Source organism: Lissotriton helveticus, chromosome 1_1 (genome assembly GCF_964261635.1).
Source record: "Lissotriton helveticus chromosome 1_1, aLisHel1.1, whole genome shotgun sequence".
NCBI lineage: Eukaryota > Metazoa > Chordata > Amphibia > Caudata > Salamandridae > Lissotriton > Lissotriton helveticus.
The window spans coordinates 604,087,371-604,110,566 of record NC_136057.1 but is presented as its reverse complement, the minus strand read 5'-3'; the positions used below and the strand labels follow the sequence as shown (position 1 = coordinate 604,110,566).

Sequence of the window (23,196 nt, the reverse complement as noted above, 5' to 3'; positions counted from 1 at the left end):
CGCAAAAGGTGTTAAAGATACGTGGTTAAGCGGAGGTGCAATAGAGGGCAAGGGGATGAGCCCTATAACCCCTCGATGTGCGAGTTGAAAAACAACCTACAAATTGACAAACGGAACATGCCCTATGAACACTACAATAGAAATCAAAACATGGGTTTGTATAATATATAATCACAGCATATTCATAATACAATTGCCAAGAAAAAGAAAACACAGTTCCTTTAGAGTGAAGAACTCTTCGTTTAATGGTTCTTCGCACACCAGCAGTTGGTGATACAGTAATCATCCTAAGGAAAATCTGGGGGTGTACTGAAGAACCTACAGTCCTGCCTTCCTTCAATGGGAGCCTCATCAGAGAGCTTTCCTTTAAGTGCATCATGATACTACCTTGAATTTAGGCAAGCCGCTCACTCTGTTACTGTGACTTTGTATAGTCTTACCATTGCATTCACAATTTTAAGGATTAATAAAAACAATATCATTCGTGTCAGTAGATATTGTACTAGAAAATACTCTTAGATTGATACTACTCTCTAAAATAGTTTATTTTTTGTTATATCACAGACATATATACAAAATGCAGAATGTTAATCCTACATGTCCGGTTTTAGAGGTATCAGGTGAACATATGTTTAAATAGGAAGTTTGGTGGACATTATTTACTAATTCCATAATTGGTATAGATGGCAAACATTTAAATACATATGCATGCATGTTCATCTCCATCAGGGATTTCTGCAATGAATTAAGAACCGATGGATTGAGAGGACACAACAGGCACTGAACATAACACTTGTATTTGTAACGCACACTTATCACCCATGGGTCTCAAGACACTGAATAACAGATGATTATTGTTACCCAACTCAATGGTATTCATTTTATCGACCTCAAATGGATGAAAGGCTGAGTGGACCCGCCAGGATTTGAACCTGTGACCATGAGGTCAAACTCAGGCCCCTGCAGTGGATGCATTAGTCCACTAAGCCAACAGACCCGGCTGAATGATGATCCTAATATCGTAATGGAAAGAAATATACGTTATACACTTTACTAGTACGCATATGGCCAAATTAAAGGTAGGTGGTTGTTTTGGGTATTTGTCAGCAATCTGGGCTTTAGCAATATATAGACCATATATCAAATGTAACTTCTATCTGTTGTCAGTCTGAACGCATTGCTTCACTATCAAAAGATATCTACAATAAAATGTGCCTAAACTATAGGATTGTAACAGCATCAAACACACTTTGTTGATCCGTGTTTCCACAAATGTAGCACCCCTTGTAAGTTACAATTTTATTAGTTTGTTGACAAGGAAAACCCTAATAAAAACTGTGAAGAATGTTTGCAAAGATCAATTCCTTCTTTGTTCTCTGGGTGTGGTAAAATCTTTCTGGCATTTATCAGTCACTCTTTTAGTTTCACATGCTACTTGCTAATTAAAGTCCAGATGTTCTATTGCAGCAGGCAACACGTTATCAATGCACAATGTCATACCACTTTCTTTTATAATGCAGGCTAATTTTCTCAGAACAGTCTCTGGAAAACAAAATTATCGTCTTGAAGGATTGTCACACGACAAGCATCATTGAACAAGACTTGCAATAACTCCTTAAAGATGGGTACTGTTGATGCCAACCCAAATGGAAATCCGAAATATATGCACAGGATTACAATGATAATTAAATAGTGGGATTCAGGTGCAAGCTCTTCTTCATGGTAAGCACCTTTAAGATATAGGATTGAAAAAATAATTTAGGACTATCAATCTTTACAAACATTTCAGATGAAGGAGGACAATAGACAAGAATGTATATATTTAAGTAGCATAGACAGCCCACAATGTCGGTACACCACATTTAATTTTTGGCAACCACCACAATCTTTTGAGAAGACATGTGGATGTCTTCCCAATTCTGTTTCAATAACTGTTCCAACTTATTCTTTACACTTGGTGATAAGTACCCGAGATGATCAAAAAATACCTCTTTTAGTTCGCTGAACAAGGCACACAAACTTTCTTTAACACATTTTACGCTTCAAGCTCCACACTTTGGGCCAGAATTATGTGGAAATACCCATGGTGAAGTCTGCCCAGATCTTGCTGCCCTTTATGTGTCATATTGATTTTACATTTAATCCAATGATCAATAAGGCACAATTTTCAAAATGTGTAGCCTAGGTTATCAAATCCTGCACCAAGTTAAACACTTGCCTTAATTTCTAGTACAATCAGGAAATACAAATTATCTGAAAACAAGGTATCTCGAAAATTTGACTCAAAAGCTATCTATCCATGATGTTTTCGGTCAGATGCAAATTTTAAACCCTCACTTACAAGCATGTCATTACACTGATTTGGTTAAATAATAATCATTTTGATCCTCCACATTTCTAACGAAATGAACGATTTTGTTTGCACTATTGCATACTTTCTCAACAGGTCTTCATTTATAAATATTTGTCTTCTTACTATCCAGGCATGACAGTGTCAGCAAAGTAAGACTACAAACAACATCCAAAATATTTGATTAGGTGGCTGTGGAATAATGCACCATAACCTCCTGTAAGTCTTACATGGTGGAGGTGCGTGAGTGCTGAAGATGTTCAGCATAATGCACCCCAGCAGGTTGCTAATTAGTAGGGGGGTTTCAGAAATAGGCATGTCATGCTGTGATTTAGTGCCTCTCATGCATTCCATGCTGAAAAAACAGCGAGAACTGCACCACGCGGTGTGCCAGAGGGCTCAGCTTTTTGAGTTGGTTTTGCTGCCGCTTGGGCAGATTTTCTACACAATTGACAGCTTTCTCACCATGAACGGTTGCGACTGCCCGTGATCAAAAAAATACTGCTGTATGTCATCCTAGTGACCAGAAATCATGCTAGGGGACACCAAATCTGGCTCCCCTCGCCAACTTACCATTCTGGAGTTGCACATGAGTAAAACATTCTGCCACATGGTGATTGGCAGAGTTGCCAAAATTCTGACAATTCTGCAGGCGGAACAGAATATTTCATTTACCCCTACTAATTATATCTAGAAACAGCAGGATAGTGACTAGGTGCTGTTTGAAGTTGTAAGAAGGCTAAGAATTTGGTCAGAATTTGCTAACCTGGATGGATCTGAAGGATAATTCTGCTACGTGAATCCAAAAGTGGTGACTTCAGTTATCAAGCATGCTGTGAGTTTGCGATGTGGTTTACCCAATGTTGTGTTGTAGTGTATTGTGGGATATCGCGAATCGGTTTCTAAGGGCAGATTTATGAGATTTTGGCACAGGGCAAAGCAGTAACTCACCTTGCTGCATTGCCCTGCTCTATAGGAAATGGGCAGGAATGCGCCTCATCAATGGCATACAGCACATTCTTGACCTTTCCCCCCTGCAATGGTGCTATTTTAACAGCCTAGTGCCGTCGCAGGCACCCTTGCACCATAGTGCAAGCATATTTGCGTTGCATGCAAGATTGATTTTTTGCAGAAAGGGGCAACTTCCTGCCCAAAAACAGTCCTGTGAGGCTTTTTCATCTTTCTATGAAAGAGGAAAAAAACAAGGAGATATAGTGATATTTCTCCTTGGTGCAACTCCTCTGGGGAGGCATAAGGTGTCGGTGCATCCCTTGCACAAGATTGTGTAAATCTGGGGATGCATCACAGTCCATGGGTGTTGCGTGTGAACATCCACTGCAATGCCCATGGCACACTTCCCTAGTGCAGAGTAAGGCAACGCAGCGATTTGCGCTGTCTTGCCTTACATCATATTTTTGAGGCCATTCAAAGCCAAGCAAAGTGGCTTTGCAATGCTTCATAAATATTAGGTATTTATGCTGCTGTTGTCGTCACAAAAAGTGACACAACGGCGGTGCAAGGCCCTTACAAATATGGACCCAGGTATTTTCTGAATTCCATGATATGGACATGCTGGATCTGTGGAGTTGAATCTGCCGAAGAAGTCGTTATGGGAGACACAGATGTTTTTTGACGTGCACCCGATTGATTCCTTAATGAAAAGCAATGTGAAGAAGTGCCAACTATTGGGATCCACTGTTTTATAGTGCGCGGAAATAAGGAAACCTTGCTGTTACATTGGAAGGCCAGTGCATATCAAGGATTATTTTGTAAGGTTTCCACTGAGGAAGAAGATGTGTAGTAACGATTTTACTCTCTTTGTTTATATCCATTTACCAGTATTTCCGTACTCTGTTGCTTTATTATTCTAAGGAGTGCTGCGTAGGAATCTCATTTATTCCTTGCACATGGCCCCACACCACTCTCTTTTCTAAATAGATATTGAGGGCTGAGCAGTTGCTTCTACTCTTTGTGGTGGTTGGAGTTGATGGAGGCCTGTGACAATAAATCTAATTTCTGCGTAACTCAGCAAATACATGCATAATGATAATTGTGTTGAACAAGACAGGTAGCTATGTAGTAAGAGGAATGCTTACCTATCGTGCAAATAGCTACACCAACAGCTAAACATTTGCTTTGCGTGATATGTTCTTTAAGCGGAAAGTAAAGAGGTTATGTGGTGGCACTGTGTGTTTTTCAAAGTCCTAATGCTGCCCTAGTCAATTTGAAGTAAATCTTGTGGGTATATTGTGCCAACTTCTCCCTAATCGCAGCAGAATAAGACTGCCACACAAGCAGAGGAGCTGCCCTGCCCTCTGGTGCATTGGTTGGTCTGTGCAAAGGAGCTCCTCCCATTGCAAAAAAACGCACAGAGTGGTCTGTCAATGCATGAAAGCTACTGCACTGTGAATAAGATACGGTCACGTCATAATGTAAAACATAAACACAATATAAAGTGGATACATTGGTTTAAAAGTGGAATTGTATTCCTTTTATCAGATTTGTTTGTATCCACTGTATTGACACTCCATTAAATTGTGCTTCACGGGTTAAAAGTCACAGCAGCCTTTCTCATGATGAATCTGCAACCACATCAGCTTGATTTGCATTGAGTGTAAGATGCAACTAGTCACTATGGTGCACAAGTCAAAGTCTTAATAATCATATGATGGGAATAGAGCATCTTTTTAATGGATCAGTTGTGCGAAATTACACTGAGCATTAAGTACATTTTCAAGCGATGGCTGTGAATTTGTGCATGATATGAAACAAGGGAAGTTGGCTTGGCTAACAAAGATAAACTGAAGTAGTCATTCAAAGGTGTTGTGCATGCTCATGATCAACAGTTAGCATGCTCAAGCAGTAAAACTATATTTGCCTCTGGGAAGCGGAAAAGCAAGGTTATGGCCATGAATACGATGACTGCACAGACAGCGCAACACTGGCTAAAGCATTCTGTCAAAAAAAGGTTAGATAAGCCTATTGGAAGAGGTGGTAGATTTGTAGATACGATGGGATTAAGAACTGGAGGTGATGGGTGTTGTGTACAGACAGGTGAGGAGTGAGGCTGATGTGTCTGCCTCACACAGATGCTTTCGTTCAACATCCCATTCTTGTCGGCAAAATGTGAGACAGGATGTTGAATGAAAGCATAGACGGAAACAGCTGATGAGGTACAGCAAGTATCTTAATTCCTCTCAAGGAGCCCATGTCCCGCTGATCCTTCCTCCAGTGGCTCTCAACTTCAACTGGTGAAGCTGGAGTTGGGAACCATGGAGAAAGAACTTGAAAGCATCGGCGCAGGGCAAATACAAACATGTTTATCATTAACAGCACGAGCCAGTCGATCAAAACAGAGAAGGAGCTACCACTACGTCATCACTACAGTCTGCAGGTGATGGAATTCTGAAGGCTCTTGAGGAGGGAGCTGGGCTTGAGTCCATATTCAGGGACTCAAAGGGGTCAGATTGGGATAAACAATTTAGCCCGGGCACTGCCGAACAAAGTGGCCCACATTCACGGGGTGTGCCCTTACATGAAACACCATTTGGTTACTCTTAGAGGTCCCATTTGTAGAGAAATGTTTGGTAAATTAAGCCTTTTAAAGCTTATGGAGACAGTACCATTGGTGAAGACTAGGAGCGCTGCAGTTCTGTGTAACAATCCCACACAATTCTTCACATGCCCCTCCATTTGTAAAATACATGCTGTAGCACCAACTCTGAAGCACATTCTGGGGGCCACATGCATGATAACAAAACACAACCAACCAGAAAAAGTTGTGCAATGCCAAATGTCCCTCCTCTCGCAGGCATAATAGAGCCACACGTTTGGGCATAAAAGGGCCTATGCCCTTAAATAGGCCCGGGGCAATTACGTTTCAGAAAAGCTTCACTATGGATGGCAATAGCCATGAAAATTATAGAAAATCAGCAAACAGAACATATACCCTTGACATGCTAGAGAAGGGAATCCTTCTGCACAGAGAAAGAAGTGTCAAGTTTGCAAGGTTTGATTAGGCCTCGAGCAGGCCCTAGCTTAGAATGAGGCTCAAACAGTTCTCTTTTGCAAAAGCACATTGCACAAAGTCTTCCTCCATATCCTGAAATCAACAAAAAACACACATGTTGTCACATTGCGGCCTGGTACCTAAAACAGTCCAGCCAGAAAGACCTAAAAACTACAGCCAAAAACTAGCCAAAACGAACTAATTAATATTCCTGGCATATAGAGAAATATGTCCCTTGTCTTCATTACTGGATGAGGCCTTTAAAATAGAGCTGAAATGTTAACTGGCTCACAAATTAATCAGTTAATAGTGCAATAAATTGGTAAAAAAAATCTCTAAAAATGGTTCCTACCTGTTCCTTTTTGCTTCAGAAGAAGGGTTCGGCTAGCAAACCACTCCATTTGGGGGTGCTGGATGTGGTAAATCAGTAAGGCTTTGGGGCAGACCTACTGTACTGAGCCTAGTACAGGATTTTCTGGATGAGGTAAAACCGCTTTTGAGGTGCACTAGATGTGGCTTTGAGTACTGCTTTACTCAATCTACTTGGGTCAGCCCTGTGGAGAGTGGGGTGCCAGAGTGATTAGATGGCCCTCTTTAGTTGGAGATTGGCATTGTGGTGCATCTGGTTAGAAGCGTAACGAAATAGTAAAGGCTGGGTGAACACTCTGTAGTTCTGTATGGGAGGGTCAGTACTGTTTTTCATAAGGTTTTGGAGTTGGACTGGGTCACTGAAGGCCTACGCATGGATTCCCTCCTCCTAGGAAGGATAGTAAAAGGTTGGGAGCCTAAAGAGATGAAGGTGTAGGCTGAAGCAGCAGCTTGTTGAAGCAGGTCTAATGGGCACCTGAGTGCTGGGCAGGTCTTCGCTTTGACCTCCTGCTGCTACTTTTGGATAAGTTCCACCTGGTGGTAGGTGCTGTAGAGTCCAACTTGAAGTTGGCTGATGCAAGCTGCTGGCCAGCTGCTTTTATGTCCCTCACTTGGCTAACGTTGGCGTGGTAATCAGGAGGCGGGAAGGAAATCTGAATTCTTACCCCCACTTCAATCCAGAAATTACATCTTACTGGGAGACTGAGAAAGGGGGTGTTGTCAGAGCAGTGAGACAGAAACCCATTAGCCTGCTGTTTTCCCACTCATGCAGGTAGTGATGGCAGGAGGTGTCCATGTGGAGGTGAGGTAGGACATGTGGGTGTCCCTTTCTGCTGGGGAGAGAAAGGAAAGCCACAAACATCACCCAACAAGATCACCCATTGCAGGCTGAGGAGGGAATCACTGCAAAGTATGAATACAATTAAATGTTATCTTAGTGCAAGCTTAGACTCTCCCAGAATAAGAAAAAGAGCATAGAAGTAGAATGGTGCACCCGACAAGACGTACGGAATGACTTAAGTGTCAGAGTGCAGCCTCCAAAACATAAGAAAACCAAACAGTGAGGCACTAAATGGAAATTTTGCATCCGAAAAGCTGTGTTAAAAAAACTACCGATGTGTTTTTATAAAGCATCCTCTTTAATTATCATATTCCCTTTGCAGAATCATAAAGCATGAACAAATGGTTATTTTTTATTGTTATTTTTCCTTTTGACAGTTTTATATAGTGTGAATTCAGCCCAAGACAAAGGCTATTTGAGGCTATTCATGAGCACCAATTACAAAACCTATTTATTTAAGGGAATTGGAGATGAAGTGATCTGCCCAGAATCACAGGATGTTGAGCAGACGCTGGGACTCAAACCTGATTCCCCATCTCTGCAACTCTAGCCGTCAGGCCACATATGCCTACGCACATGCAAGGCATGAAAGTGAGAGGATATTATTCTTGGGAAGGACATCAGGGTCAAGGTGACAGTGGCCTACAAGCTCAGCAACTGAAAATCAGTGAAGGCCCTTCTATTACAAAATTATTCCTCAGCCCTCCAGCGCAGGAGCACCCGAACAACAGCGAAGCCCCTGCTATTACTAAATTACTCAACACTCCCCAGCCCTCCACTGCCTCAGGGCAGTGTAGAACACACTGCAGCTGAGATCTCCACCTGCCCGCCACAGCTGGCCAATCTCTACATCAACGGCGGGGGCCAACCTTCGGTGCCCTCACCTACCTTCCCTAGTCCACACTTGAGCCATCAAGATGTGGCTGTAGCCAGTGGGATTTGAAGCTGCCAGGCGATCTTCAGGTAGGCCGCAGGGGGAGACTCTGACCGAGCGGATCATGCTGGTCGCGCCTCCTTCAGGAGCTTTCCCTTCCCCATTGCTGTGAAAGATCAGCCTGAGGACAAGACACATACTCCCTGCTTGATGAGAGGTCAGTAGTCATTTCATACCTGGGGCTTCTGGAAGATGCCCCGTGATGTCCTGTGGCCAGGGACTGCCTGTACCGGTGGAAGCAGAGGTGGGGAGGAGCCCTGCCGTGGACTCCACCTGCTGCTGCTAGGTGCTGTACAGGCACACTTGGTGCCCCGCAGCATGGGGGGAGCCGCGCTCCTGCCGGTGGGAGACGGCCTGTCCCTGTAAACAACATGGCAAAAAGGAGCCCTGCTATGTTCATCGCCTGCTGCATGTGGAGTGCTCTGGACATCACCGACTCGGGGATCCCTCCAGGCCCAAGATCACCGCCTCTGAGTGTAACAATACTCTGATGGGCTGGCTTAAAGCATGAGCCCAAACAATGGCGAGAAGATCATGCTGTGTAAATATATATTTTATATTTGTCCAACCCTAACCACTTCAACTTTCATTAAAATGTAATCTTGAGGGAATTTGCAACTTGTATATATGTAATTGTATGTATGTAACTCTAACCACTAGTATCTGTAGTAGACTTACATACTTACTACCAACCACCCAGCTCATCCTCTCCCTCACCAAGGACCCCCACACCACCAGAATCAGCTTCCAGGAATGAATGAAGGACATCGCATCCTGGATGAGCAGCAGCTGCCTGAAGCTCAACCTGGAGAAGACAGAAGTCCTCGTCCTCGGACCCACTCCCTTTTCATGGGACAACACCTCGTTGCCCATTGCCCTCGGCAGCCCCCGCCACCCCCACAGACCACTCCCAGATCCTCGGCATCATATTCGACTCCTCCCTCACCATGAACTGACAGATCACCACCATCGTGTCCACCTGTTTCAGCACCTTCCGCATCCTTCGCAAGACCTTCAAATGGAACCCCTCCGAATCCAGATAGACCATCACCCACCCACTCATAACCAGCAGACTGAACTATGGAAATACCCTCTGCCGGAATCAACAAACTCCTGCTCCACAAGCTCCAGACCATACAGAACACTGCAGCCAGACTCGTCCTCTGCATCCCTTGACATGAGCACATCACCCAACACCTGCGACACTTTCACTGGCTCCCCATTGAAAAGAGAGGAGCCTTCAAGATACCCACACCTACAAACGCCTCCACTACACTGGACCCCAATATCTCAAAGAAAGAATCTCCTTCCACGTACCCAAGAGAAACCTCCGATCCGCCGACCTCGCCGAAACCCAGCGCATACGCAGAGCAAGAACGGGTGGAAGAGCCTTTCTCCTACATCGCAGCAAAGACTTGGAACGAGCTCCCTATTAACATCAGATGCGCCTCCACTCTGCACAGCTTCAGGAAGAGCCTCAAGACCTGGCTCTTTGACCGACCAGGAACTGCACCCCCACTCCCCCCAGCGCCATTAGAACCTCACGGGTGGGTAGCATGCTTCACATTTCCCTGATTGATAGATTGACCATTCTTATGTGAATTTAGAGTATTCTGTTTGTAACTTTTATGTAACTCATGTACTCTGAAGTCCTTATGTAATTTAACTGGTCCTATTGTAAAGTGCTCTGATACCTTTGGGTAAAGTTCACACAATAGAAAATCGCATTAAATAAATAAATTAATGGCCTGGCAGGGGATGGGATAAAGCACAAAACACAGCTGCTGGGCCATTTATGGGGGAGGGGGAGAGGCTGCGGTGAAGATGGTGCGAGTTCGCAACATGACCAGGCCCCCACAGCGAGACCCCTTCTTCCTTGCCCACTATGCCATGAATGAGAAGGGCTGTAGGCGAGGAGTCAAATGAAAACACTGTTTCTGTGCTGTGTGTGCTCCAGGAGGGGCGAGGTGAAAATGGCTCAAAGGCCTGAGCAACACCTGTCCCCCAGGGAGGCAGATTCTGGCACACACTCACCAGATCCCCAGTCCACCATTAGCGTGATTGCTTGGTAGGGCGGGGGCCAAGGAGAGGCCACGGCTGATAATCACTGAACACCCATATCACATGGCCACCCAGGGAGGCTGCTCCACTCTCCCTGTCTAGTGCCCTCTGTGGACTCTGAAAGGGAAATAAAACGGCCAACAGAGGGCACTGAGACACCGGCCCTTTGGCCAACGGCCGAGTGCCCGTAGTACCAATCTGTCCCTGGGTGATGCTGACTGCAATGGAGGGGCAGAAGGAGAGAGCTTTGTGACAGTAGATGGGGCTATAGTTTCAGGAAGGATTCAGAGCAGTTTGTGCTGCAGGTGATAGGCCACCTTTGTTGCAGATTTGCTGAAATTCGAAATTTACTGAAGTTGAACAGTTCTGAATCCTCCACATATAAGGTGAATTATAATATTGAAACGTACCTCAAAGACACCTGCACAAGAAGGGGTAAATGGGAGGTGTTAAGTTCATCGCCTATTAAAAATTGAATATCAGTGCTCCAAGAATACGCAATCTGTCAAATGGGTAAGCTAGGTCAATTGTTTCTAGCTGGAACACTCAAAAAGTATCCTATGAGAGGTACAGATTCAGAAGTCGTACATACCACCATATGTTGATCACAAAAAATGCGGGGAAAAAAACAAGAGCAACAAAGACAAAATGTATAACTTGGCAAAACAACAGAAGCAAAGCCTCGGACCTTCCAATATAACATAAAAGGCGGTGAAACAAATGACACGAGGAAACAATGATACTGCAAGCATTTGTGTTTATATAGTAGGTCCTTTTATTTTTAGGCCATGGTACAGGAAGAATTTAAACTAGTGCATTAAAATCAGATTGCCTTTTTCTGCATAGTGACTATAAAAAGGTGCTGGCCCTGTGCGGTTAAAGAGTAAATCTGTTTGTTCAGTTTTTTATTGCTTTGTGCTTACAATGTGTGATTTGAGTAATCAATTAATTCTGGCAGTGAGATTGTTCATAATATTTGACAGTTGGCAAATCATAACACAATAATTTTCGTAAATCGATGGAATTCAGCTTTGCAAGCCGACACTGAATTCTGAGCAGACTGACAAACAGATTGTGTTTGTATACCATGCAATATGTACTAGGAAATACCGGAGTCAAAATATTGTTCCTGCCCTCACGGGCTTACAGACTATGGATGCTCCCCAAACACAGATGGGCGAATCCAGAGCACGGAGGAAAGTTTCAAATGTATCCACGGTCTGCACAAGCAGTCACATTTAAGCTCATGGCCATCAACCTCAGAAGAGCTTCTTACACCATCAAACCACGTCTCCTTAAAAAAAGACCACCTAATGCAACTGTGAACAAGCCAATGTATTTATCAGAACGAACATGAAACTGGTCATCCTTTCAGAGTGTCATCACTGTGAAGCTGCATCAGTGAATTTCTATGGGCATGTACTGGCTACTATGATTGGTAATACATACAACCCATCGCTTTTGCGCAGAGCCATGTGGTCACCCCTATGTTTATGCAAAGTAAACCATATAGTGATTTCAGATGGTTACCACGTTCATGCAGTGTGCCCACTTCGACGAACTATAAAACAGAAAATCCTTTTCTTGAGCTCAGCTTCCAAGTTCTGCATGACTTGAGGGGAAAATGGTGCTATCACATGACATAATAAAAGTCTTTACCACATCAGCAAGTAAAAATTGCAAGATCCTTTTATTTAGATATTCCTGCCGACTATTAATTAATCCTGCATTTGTGCTCTTCAGGTTTGTCGCCTACTTCCCGCTACTTTTTTCCTGCACTATACCTGTGAGGTGACACACACACACACATACACACTAGTATTAATAATGAGTTAGCCTCACAGGCTAAAATATTTCCTCTGCTTCTCATGAGCCTCCCTCCATCTTCCATTGTTACCTTGGTTCCTGAGTGTCCAACGATGACGGATATTGCTCTCTTCAGTATGGATTTTATTCACTTCAGGAAAATTAATATCTCGAACATTCCCTCTTCTTCTGCCCCTACATTCTTTGATCAGCTCTTTTTAGGTTTTGAGGGCCACCGCCTGTACCACAGTGAGCATTTTTTAATTCCAAAACAATTGTCAAATTCAGGCTTTCCCGGAAGTTGGTGGTGGGAAGTGTTCTATGTATCTGCGACCTTTATGTAAGGAACTTTTTTTGGGGGGGCACTCATCGCATTATATAAAACGCAGTTGCCTGGGGCACTTCAGCATCAAGATCAGATCCCTAAACTGAGTGTTTTGCCGTAGGTATACGTCCGATAGGCTTGCAGCGATACAGCCTGCAACACTTTATGGCTTTGCACCTGCTGCAGGCATGTGTGTGGAAAGTAGCTGACCGCTCACAGAGTCATCTTCGGCTATAAATACAGCTAGATTATTTCACTTCTTGAATCCATGATTTATGAATCGCAGAATGCACTTGAAATGAAAGGTTATTATTGATACCCACAATGTTTAGAACTTTGTTTAAAATATTTCTTGTGGAAGAATCACTCAGGATGGTTTGATGTTACCAATAGACTGTTACTTGTAATATGTACAGGGGTATGTTGGAGGAGGGCACAATAGCATACATGTCACATATTTGGTGAATATTTTTAATTATATTGAAACTGTGTGCACCAAATGATCATTAGCAAACTGTTGAAAATCTCTCTCTTTGGTTGAACTGTTTCCCTGTGTGTAGTTTGAATCCTCTGTGACTTTTCTAACATTTCTGCTTTGAAGACAACATTTTAATACATTTTTTTCTGTGGATTGGAAGTTGATATTTCCATCCAGACCTACTGGAGAAGCATCTTTCCATACTTCAAATTTCAGCTTTACCTATCAAAATATTTGACTAGACTCACCCCCCATTTATGACCTCCACATTCATCTGTTGTGTAGCGATCACCATTAACCCTCGTCACCACTGAACTACACCCCTGAATTTCTCTTTCCTCTAAAAATATTCACTGCTCCCCTAAATATCTCCGTCTTCGCAATTTGTACTGCTCCACTCAAACCCAAAATGTATATTTTTGCATGTGGTTGAATAATTCTTTACCCACAAATCTTCAAAGACATCTATTCCCTTTATCATGTATTCTTTCACTGCAGTGTAAGCTCATTTGCATACCTTGAGGCCAGCTGTAGTATTTTTGCTCTCTGCGACTAGGCATGGAACCTGGTGGGGTAAAAAGAGATCATTCTGGGTTGACGTTGTTCACTTCTTCCTTATTTGTACACACTGTGCTTATCAAAATTTTCTTTTACCTATAGTTTGAATACTTTCTACCATGAGAATCACAGCAAGGGACACATTTCCAGGCTTCCAAGCGATTTGAATGGCTTCCCAGCTTTTTACCTCACTTTTTAGCTTTTTCTAATTGTGCAATCACAGATGAACTGAAGCAGTACGTCATATTTGTTTGGTGTAAGTTTTCACAATGAACCACTGATGCCTACAATTTAGTCACACACTTGATCCACAGCATCTATAGCCCTTTCTATGTGGCCAGATTGCATTCATTTTCTGAACCACTGATTTACGAATATCTCCTATGGGGGCTCATAAGTACTATAATTACCCTTTCACTTTTAGTTAACTACCACTTCTTTCTGTCTGAAAAGATTGTGCAACTAGAACTCACTTAAATTATTATATTGTTTTGTGTCTTTTCTGACTTTAAAGCTGAGCTTGCACGCCCCTACCTCAAGTTTTTATTTCATCTCTTATCTGTGAAGAATCACTCACTTTTTAACTATAAAACAAATGTGCTGTGGTCCAAAGTCCCTTATTGTTAACCACATCATTCACACCATGCTACACATCTTTTTGCACTGTTACAACTTTCACACTTCAGCTTTTTTCTTTTGCTCCTAAATGTAAAAGAATTTGTCGTCTAGAATTACTTGCTTGAGGGCCTGTTCACGGGTGTTAACCTACACTTGAGTAGATTTACACACATAAGTTTACTCTTACACTTTTGAATAACTTTACGAGTTTTGAGTAATCACTTTTAATGAGAGTACAGTTACTCAAATGTGTAGACTTACAAGTCTCCATCCCCTTAAGCAGGGGGTGGCGCCAAATGCATGAGGGTAAATGTACTACAGCCAAAAAGGAGCAGTAGGAAGTCCAGCACCCCACTAGGCCAACCACTAAGACTGCAACATCTTCCAATAGAAAAGTACTAGAGACAGCAACTTAAAATATAAACTCATATGAAATAATGTAAAATTGAATTAACTTATTTTGACTTTTTAAATCTAAACACACAAAATTAATGTAAAGATAAATATTGTAAGTGTATTTAAATATATTTTTATATAATTTTATGATAAAATATGTTAGTAACCTTTTAAAATCTAATAATACATTCAATATATTTTCTAGAAAAATACAATAATTTTAATTATTCTGAACATAACTGTTTAATTTAAATACATAATAAATACATCTAAACATTTTACTTGGGATTTTGTTTTTTAAACCTTAAAAAAATAATGTAAATTTATTTTACATAAAGTAAATGTACCAAATATTGAATTCAAAATTACGTTTATAGCTCAGTGGCTTTTTTATTTTGTCCCCAATGGTGGAGAACGTTAAAACGTTTATTACATTTGAAACAAATTGGTAAAAATATGTTTATGTTTATGACTTGATTTAAATTTAAATTTTGATTGATTTTAATGTATTAATGTATTAATGTATTTTAATGTATTAATTCAAATACTTTTTTTGAAGTTTAAATTAAAAACAAAAATTTCCACCTAAAATAAAACCATATTTTTAATATGTATTTAATAATTATTGAAGTGATTATAGAATCATTTCAAAGTAATTTTATTTTAATTTAAAAAATCAAAACATTTATAAAAATATTTTAAAATGGAATAAAAATATTCTTTTATTTTAGGCAATTTTTAACATTAAAGTAAATGTATTTATATTTTAGCTATTTTAAGTCATTGAATTATATAACATTATTGTCTAAGGTATTTTATTTATGTCCCAACCTCCATTCATTTCTATGGGAGAGTATTGCATGACCCGTGGTTGGCCATGTGTGGTGCTAGACTTAGCCCATCTCTGAGCTGGAGCACATTTATAACTGTTTGTGCCCTTTTTGGCTGTAGTATCTTTAGAAACGCAGTTTGTGAATAGAAATTAGCTTACTCTTTTGTAGGTGGGTGCACATTTCTCCCTAAACCCTTTCCTCACGCCCCCTTAACCCAGCACTCCTCCATGTCACTACCACATTTACTACTAAAACGTATACTTACATGTGCAGAGACTTAGTAGTCGGGATAGAGCTCTCTGAACAGAAAACGATAGGACAGGCAGAACCTTCCCACACAGGTTTGTGAATAGCATTTTATAGTACTTAGTAGTACCATTGTAGTACTATCAAACGTAGAACGTAGAACAAAATGTAGTTTGTGAATAGGACCCTTGGTCATTTTCCACTGACATTTTTTTGCCCTTGCCCGCTGACTACCTTTCTTTCATCATTCTAACTGTGCTTTCCTTCCATTAATCAGCCTTTCTACTTGTAAATTCCAATGCATTGATCATTAAATAACTAGCCACGTATTTGGGAAACCATTTTGATTCTCCTCCTTGACTCCTGGATTAATTTATTAGAGAATATATTACTTCTCTGACTGACCACTTTAGCTGTTATGTTTACTTTTCTTCATCCAGATCCTGATCCCTGGTGCATCTGTCTGATGTACTGTCTGTCATGAGACACTTTAACATTCTCTCGTTTAGAACCTTGTCTACCTGTGATCTGGTACTAGCTCTGGTCATATGCAGGACCAAATGGTTTAATTAAATATGGATTGCAAGGACATCCTTTGTTTGTTGTGAGTTGTTCCGTTGCATTGTATGCATTTAAGATCAGTATAACCATGTTTGGCGCTCTAGAACGTGGGTACTCACAAACGTTTCTCCGCAGGCCACAAAGTATGGTCTATGAAGTGACTGAGGGCCGCCCTGAAACCAGCAAGGTGTACGTTTGGTGAGGATTGTGTGTAATGTGGGTGTAGGGGAACCGAAGCATGCACATCTAGTGGTTGAATTGCACAATGTTAAATCCGAAAACCTGGGATCAAACCTGGCTTCCCCACTTGACCAATTTGTGTCATCCTTGCCAATTATTTTTTCCACTTTGCCTCCTTTTTCTTCATTATCACATATAAGAGAACCTTAAAATACATGAGTTCAGGACGTGTGCAGTAGAAAACCTTCTCTTGAGTTTGATTTATTACATTATAATGTCCATGTTTAATAGCACCCCAGGCCACCCATAGGATGCACTTGACAACTGACTTGCTTCTTATTGGGCTGAAGCAAGAACGTTTCTAAATAAATGTTTGAAAACTGTCATATAAAACAAACAACTCTTGATGCAGCAATTTGATCAGATTTACTAAGGTGAAACACTTCTACATGCTTATGAAGTACACGTTTTTAAATTTTGAAGAGACGTTATATTATTTTTACATGTTTGTTCTAAAATGTCTTTAAAAATGAATGAGTTAGTAAAGTTAACTGGTTCCTGACACCTTCTCTACTCTCCTTTCTTTAACTGCAGGTAACATGTAAATAAATGCTTGCCAGTTTGCTTCAGATCATTCTGAATGTTAGTACTCAGTAAACACCAGCCCAGCGTTGCTTTTGACCGGAGGTCCTCATGCAAAGGTCAGGTAAAGTGGGCCCCGGGCCATACTTTGAGGCTCACTGCTCTAGAAGAACGTTTTGACCACCTATCTTAGCACATGGGCAATCCTTGTTGCTTGTCTAATCAACCTGATGCCTCCTGCTGATGACGTCATAAACTTAATTAGCATTTTACTCTTATCCACCCTCCGGACCTTATCATAGTTACCAACTTATGTCAATATCTGGTGCATGTTTTCCATCATATTTTGGTTCTGCTCTTGTTCCTGGACTGGAGGTCTGATGAACAGAGTAAATATTGAGATTCTGTTGACTGAATCAGTAATAAAACGCTACATTTGACAAACAGAAACCTTACAAGACATTTTTTGTAAACATATTTTTATTCCAATATTCATTCACTCTGTAGTTCCTGGATTCGCTATAATATGGATCTTCTTTATATATAGTATTTGGCATGATCGCAGTGCATCAAGAAACAGCTGTGCAAAAAAGGCGTACAAAAATCATACAAATTGTGCTTGCATAAACTTGTTAAAAAGTTAAACATCCGCTTTCTGGACATCAGCCGTAACATTAGGTGATATAGCAAAGTTTGTCGCGGCGATTTCTTTTGTCCAGTAAAAACCAAATGAGATGGCTTATGAAATATAAACATATTTATTTCAAATATGGGAACCTTTTTCATAGTTAAAATTCTTACAAACGTGAGGAGCCCGGTGTTAGTGCCTACTGTGCCACAAGCTTGCCTTTGGAAAAATACAAGAACACTTAGTTAGACCTTTTGCTGCTGCATTTCAGAAGTGGCCAGTGTGTGCGAGCGCACACCTACATAAAATACCTGGTACCTATCTTTCCACATGATGAAACATGCCACCAAGCCCACCAGGCCAAGCAGGGGGTTGAGAATTATCTGCAGAAGCACGTAGACCTTGATGGTCCCGGTGATGGCGCTGCAGTCGGACAAGTCCTGATACACGAAGGTCCGGCTGAGGGGGTCAGACGGGTCCAGCTTGCACTGGCAGGCGGAGTCCACCGTCATGCCACAGGAGAAGTGCGTCAGCTGCGAATAGTGGTAGGTTGCGAAGGCCACGGCCAAAACACAGACAATCAGGCTGAAGGCACTCAGGAGAAAGTAGGCAAGCTGCAAGGAAAGAAAGAAAGAAATGTGTTTAGTACCACACGTCAAAATCTGCCCGGAAACAGTTCGTGTTGGAGGGCGTTCAAAAAGTCTCCTCGTCTGGAATAAAACAGGCAGATGCAACTTTTCCCACATTCTGCTGAAAATGACTTGGCTCTGTCAGGCACACCATCACTTCACACGCGCCCGCCCTGCCTGCGATCAATGAAAGCGCGCAGGCGGTGTGGAAACACGGTGTGCGGAGCCAAACATCTCTTGCCTCTGAATTTTAAGTGATTTTTTTGCAGCTACAGAAACCATTACTCTGAAGAGTCGAAAAACAGAGTTGCTTGCGTTTGTTTTAGACCATTTTTATTTCAAATTAATCATTTATATATGGCTCCACAGGCTGACATCTGGCTGTTTCAAGGCAGTAGTAATGAAAGAAACAAGAAACATACGAAATTGATAAAATACATACGAACAGAATAATATTATAAATGTCCAATGTAGGTACAGGTAGGAAGACTGTGTAAATTACGGATTCAGGCCTCATGGACGTGCGTTGGACACCTCTTTCTTAATCCTAATAGATAAATGACTCATGAATCCATTCAGTGATTTTGACTCTATCAGTCTACCTATAGAGAACCCTCCAGAACAAAATATACAGCTAGCTGGCCAGGGATGACCACTTTCTTCTGCAAGACTGTATCCATGCATTTTTCTCTCTTCCTAGCTATAGATGATGATCTTTCACATTTCCAAAAATTGTTCACGCCATTTCTGTTAGGGTCATTGAGGAATAATGCATGCTGACTGTGAGAAATTGGGTTGTTTGTTGACTGGGGTGTGAGTCCTGGTCAAGCAACAGCCTCAATCTCCTGCAGAGTGAACCACAAAAAGTCACTAAATTAACCTGTGCTTAACCCTGGGTAGCTTGGCACACCAAGCAGTCGAATTTAAGTTAGAGGCAATGTGTAAAGTATTTATGCAGCACTGTGAAGACACAACACAAGAAGAATCCCAAACCAATTTAGAAAAATAGAGTACATCTTATTAAGATATTTGGTACCAAAACAACCAATAACCAATCAGTAGAACCTGAGGTATGAATTTTGAAAGTTGTTAGTGACCTCTAGCTCCTAAAAGATCAAAGCGCCAATCATGGACATCTAGTAGCACAAGACTAGGTCAAAGTCGAAAAATATGGCTGACAGCAATGGAGTGTGGGTCGAATACAAGAAGTGGCTAGGGCCAGGTCAACCCTTACTTTCGGCTTAAGAAGAAAATCTGAGAAAAATTGTCTGAAAAGTTCAGTGAGGCAAGGATTGAGGCTACAGTGTAGATTTCCACCTCTGGACTTAGTCTTCGAGAAGTCCTAAATCTCCAGTGGGACGAGGCAGAGGGCTGTAGCCGAAAACAGTTCCACGAGGTCCGTTACCTCATTGGCAAAGGACCGCTGAAAATTATCTGTTACAGAGAGCAAATTAGTGAGATAAGAGAATCCGAACGGCGATGCATCTCGGGCTTATAACCGAGCAGGTTGGTCCTTGTCTCCTCCTGGTTCTCAGAGCAGTTTTTGGCCAAAATGTTTCTAAGTCCACAGTTTGGAATTTGGCCATCTGGGCACCTTTAGCATCACAACCAAGGGTCCAGGCCTGGTGAGACACATCTTGGGATTTCAGGGCACGCTCAGACTGAGTCCAGGTGCAGGTTCAAAATGGTGGGAGCTTTTTATATCTCTATAGCTCTGAATAGGAGGCCAGCAAAACTAGCACTCAGAGCCACTTCTGGTAGTACTTGGTGCAGATGAATATTTAAGGCTCAACAGCAGGCTCCAGGCAGCAACGTAGCCCTTCCAGGTAAAGCAGAAGCCTGGTAGAGTGCACAGCAGGTTATAGCAGCAGGTAGTCCTCTGGGAATCCTACTGCAGGTCCAGTAGTGAACTGAAGATTGGGTCTTAAGGTCCTATTTTTAAACCCTGGTGCCCTTCATCTGGAATGTAGGAACAGCTTCTAGCAAGGCTCTTTGAAGTGCATGGCATTTCCTGACTCCCCTGAGTTGGCTCTAAGTTGGCTGTATTGTCAATACAGGATAGTTAGGCCAATTTGTGTGAAGGAAGATCACAGGCAGTCAGATATAAGTGGGCCTGTGCTCAGCTCAACGCCTGCCTCCTGCCAGTAGATGGCCAATTGAGGCACATCTAATCTCTCTATTGTGTTCTGATTGTCTGCGAGGAATACAAAGTCTAATTGCCAGCTACACCCAAGCATGTGACCCACAGCAAGCTGCAGGCACAAAAGGCTAAGGGAAGAAAAATTCCAACTTTATAAAAGTGTTTTTTCCAAAATTGCAATGCAAAATCCGACTTTACATTTAGATAGGGTTCATCATTATAATTTCATAGGTACCAAACATGACATAGGTCCCTGCTCCCAATTAGGAATTACAACTTATTCAATCTAATAAGGAATTCTCAATGTTATCCTATGGGAGGAGTAGGCCTCACAGTTTAAAAACAAATCTGGAGGTTTTTCACTACCAGAACATGTAAAACGTAAAAGTATACTTCCAATCTTTAAATGACACAGCACCCTGGCCTATGGGCTACCCAGGGCCTACCATAGGGGTGACTTATATGTAATAAATGTGGATTTTAAGGCTTGACATGGGGGTTTAAAACTGCATTCAGGCTGTTATGGTCTGCATGGAACATGTTGTAAGGGGCGACTTAAGTGGGTGGCACAATAAGTGCTGCAGGCTGACTAGTAGCCTTTCATTTAAGGGCCTTGGGTGTATGGTATAAAATTCTACAGGGGACTTACAGGTAAGTTAATTATGCCAATTGGGTATGAGTCAATTTAATCATGTTTTAGGGAGAGAGCACAAGCACTTTTGCACTAGTTAGCAGTAGTAAAATTGCACAGAATCCTAAGGCCAACAAGAACTCGTGGAATTTCACTCAGTGGATACCGCAGAGTTATATAAAAACTCTCCAAGATTCCATGGAGTTCTGCAAATGGGTGGAAAAAATGCACGTTGTGCTGATTGTGCTGTGGTTTAGCACATGTAGCGTGTTTCGCACTGAGAAATCAATGTGAACGGCAACATGTAGGACGCAAGGGCACATGGCCATTTGCCTAGATTTTACTGCCACTCGAGTACAAAATCTTCTTGAGAAGCAGCTCTCTGACCATGATAGCTCCAGCGACTGATCACATTAGAAAATCTTGCCGGAAGGCTTTCTAGCAACTGTAAAGCGCGCTAGATGACGCCAAAGCGTACTCACCAGCTTGCTTGCTGGAGCCTTGCATTGTTCCCATTATCATCAAGCTGCTTAAACTGGAAAATAATTCTGCCACACAGTGATTGGTGGAATTCAGCCAGGACACCATATTAAAAGATTAATGTGGAGTTGCCAAATTCTTCCAATTCCATGAGCAGAATTACAAATTTTACTTGGGCCTACTCCACACTTACACTTAAACCATTTCTATTGCCACCTTTGCAATGCTTGTTAAAAGAGATAAAAACACGTAAACTCTTTCTTATTGAATCAAATAATATGTAGAACTGGAGAAAAGTGGGTTAGCCTAGATGAAAGGAGAACACTATGGTATAAAAAAACAGGCTAAAGTAACATTTAATATCTTTATTTCAATTAAATTCCCCGAAATAGGTTGTTTGTCAGACTTTTTGAATCTTATATACAGAAGGTCCATTGGATGGGTCACAGAAATGCCTCTTTCGACAGAGGCCATAGAACAAGGGAATATTTATTATACATTTTTTTCAGCTTACAGACTTGATGGGAGTTTTGTCAGTGGCAAAGAGAAGGAAGCACATGCTTTAGTCTGGCCATAAAGTAGTTTTCACCAGCTGCCTGAAGTGCCATAGCAGAGAACAGGAAGGAATTTATTTCTTTTTATCCAGGGATGCACTCTATCAATGAAACATTTAGTCTGATTCATCCTTGTATGCTTCAAGGTCTTTTGAAAATAAAACATTTACGTTTGAAGGATCTGCTAAATTAAAAGAGGTTGTTTCTCTCGCTGGAGAACAAGATGGATATCAGATAAATATGTCTTTTTCATGTGCTACCGTTTACATAGTCTATTTATTGGTGGTGTTATTATTTTATTTAGCATTTAGGTCTGGTTCTATCGTTTTTATTGAAGTATTTTTGTTTTACAGACTGTTTATCTCTATGGTATTTTTTGTGGTTGACTTACAATGTTGTTTTTAGTGTGTGAAGTTGGTAGAGTCTTCAATACTCAGTCTTTACTTATAGTATGTATTGAGTGCATAAGACATACTGCGTTTCATGTTTTCTTGTGTATTAAGCCCTGTGTTTTTGTAAGTGTATCACATATCATAAAATTTACACTTACAGTTTCAATTAATCAGTGTCATAGTTATTTCTACAGCTTGTCAATGCTCAACTAACAGTCATTGTATTTTATTACATTTTCTAAAAGGAGTTTTTAATTACAAAAGGCTGCGCTTATATTTCCTCTTTGGTGTTGAGGTACCCCTTCATTCTAATCTATTCATTGAAGCATTATTTATATGGGTGTGTCCTCTACAGTATTTTTTTTGTTTTTTTATGTTTGGGATTCTGTTTGCTTCCCATTCCTTTCTTTGTCCTTTCTTTGTGTTTCTCGTTTGTTAATTATAATTTTGTTTTAGGCAGTGATTGTAATCAGCTAATGAATCTCTTTATAGATAGAAACTCAAAAGAAAAATATGCTCTTAATATAATGCAAAAAATGTTTAAAAGGATAATTTCACAAACAACTATACTAGACTCTTGCAGAATTTATAATAC

At 41.3% G+C, this 23,196-nt stretch overlaps 1 protein-coding gene across 1 annotated transcript in view; it reads right to left on the bottom strand.

Annotated features, from left to right (window-relative positions):
• Positions 1-17,886: 17,886 nt before the first annotated feature.
• The window catches only part of SSPN (sarcospan), a 403,818-nt gene continuing 398,508 nt past the window's right edge, over positions 17,887-23,196 (bottom strand). Inside the window, exon 3 of the mRNA XM_078674115.1 lies at positions 17,887-18,389. Within this exon, the coding sequence (XP_078530241.1) occupies positions 18,021-18,389 (369 nt within the window). The 3' untranslated portion in view covers positions 17,887-18,020. The remainder of the gene's footprint in view (positions 18,390-23,196) is intronic.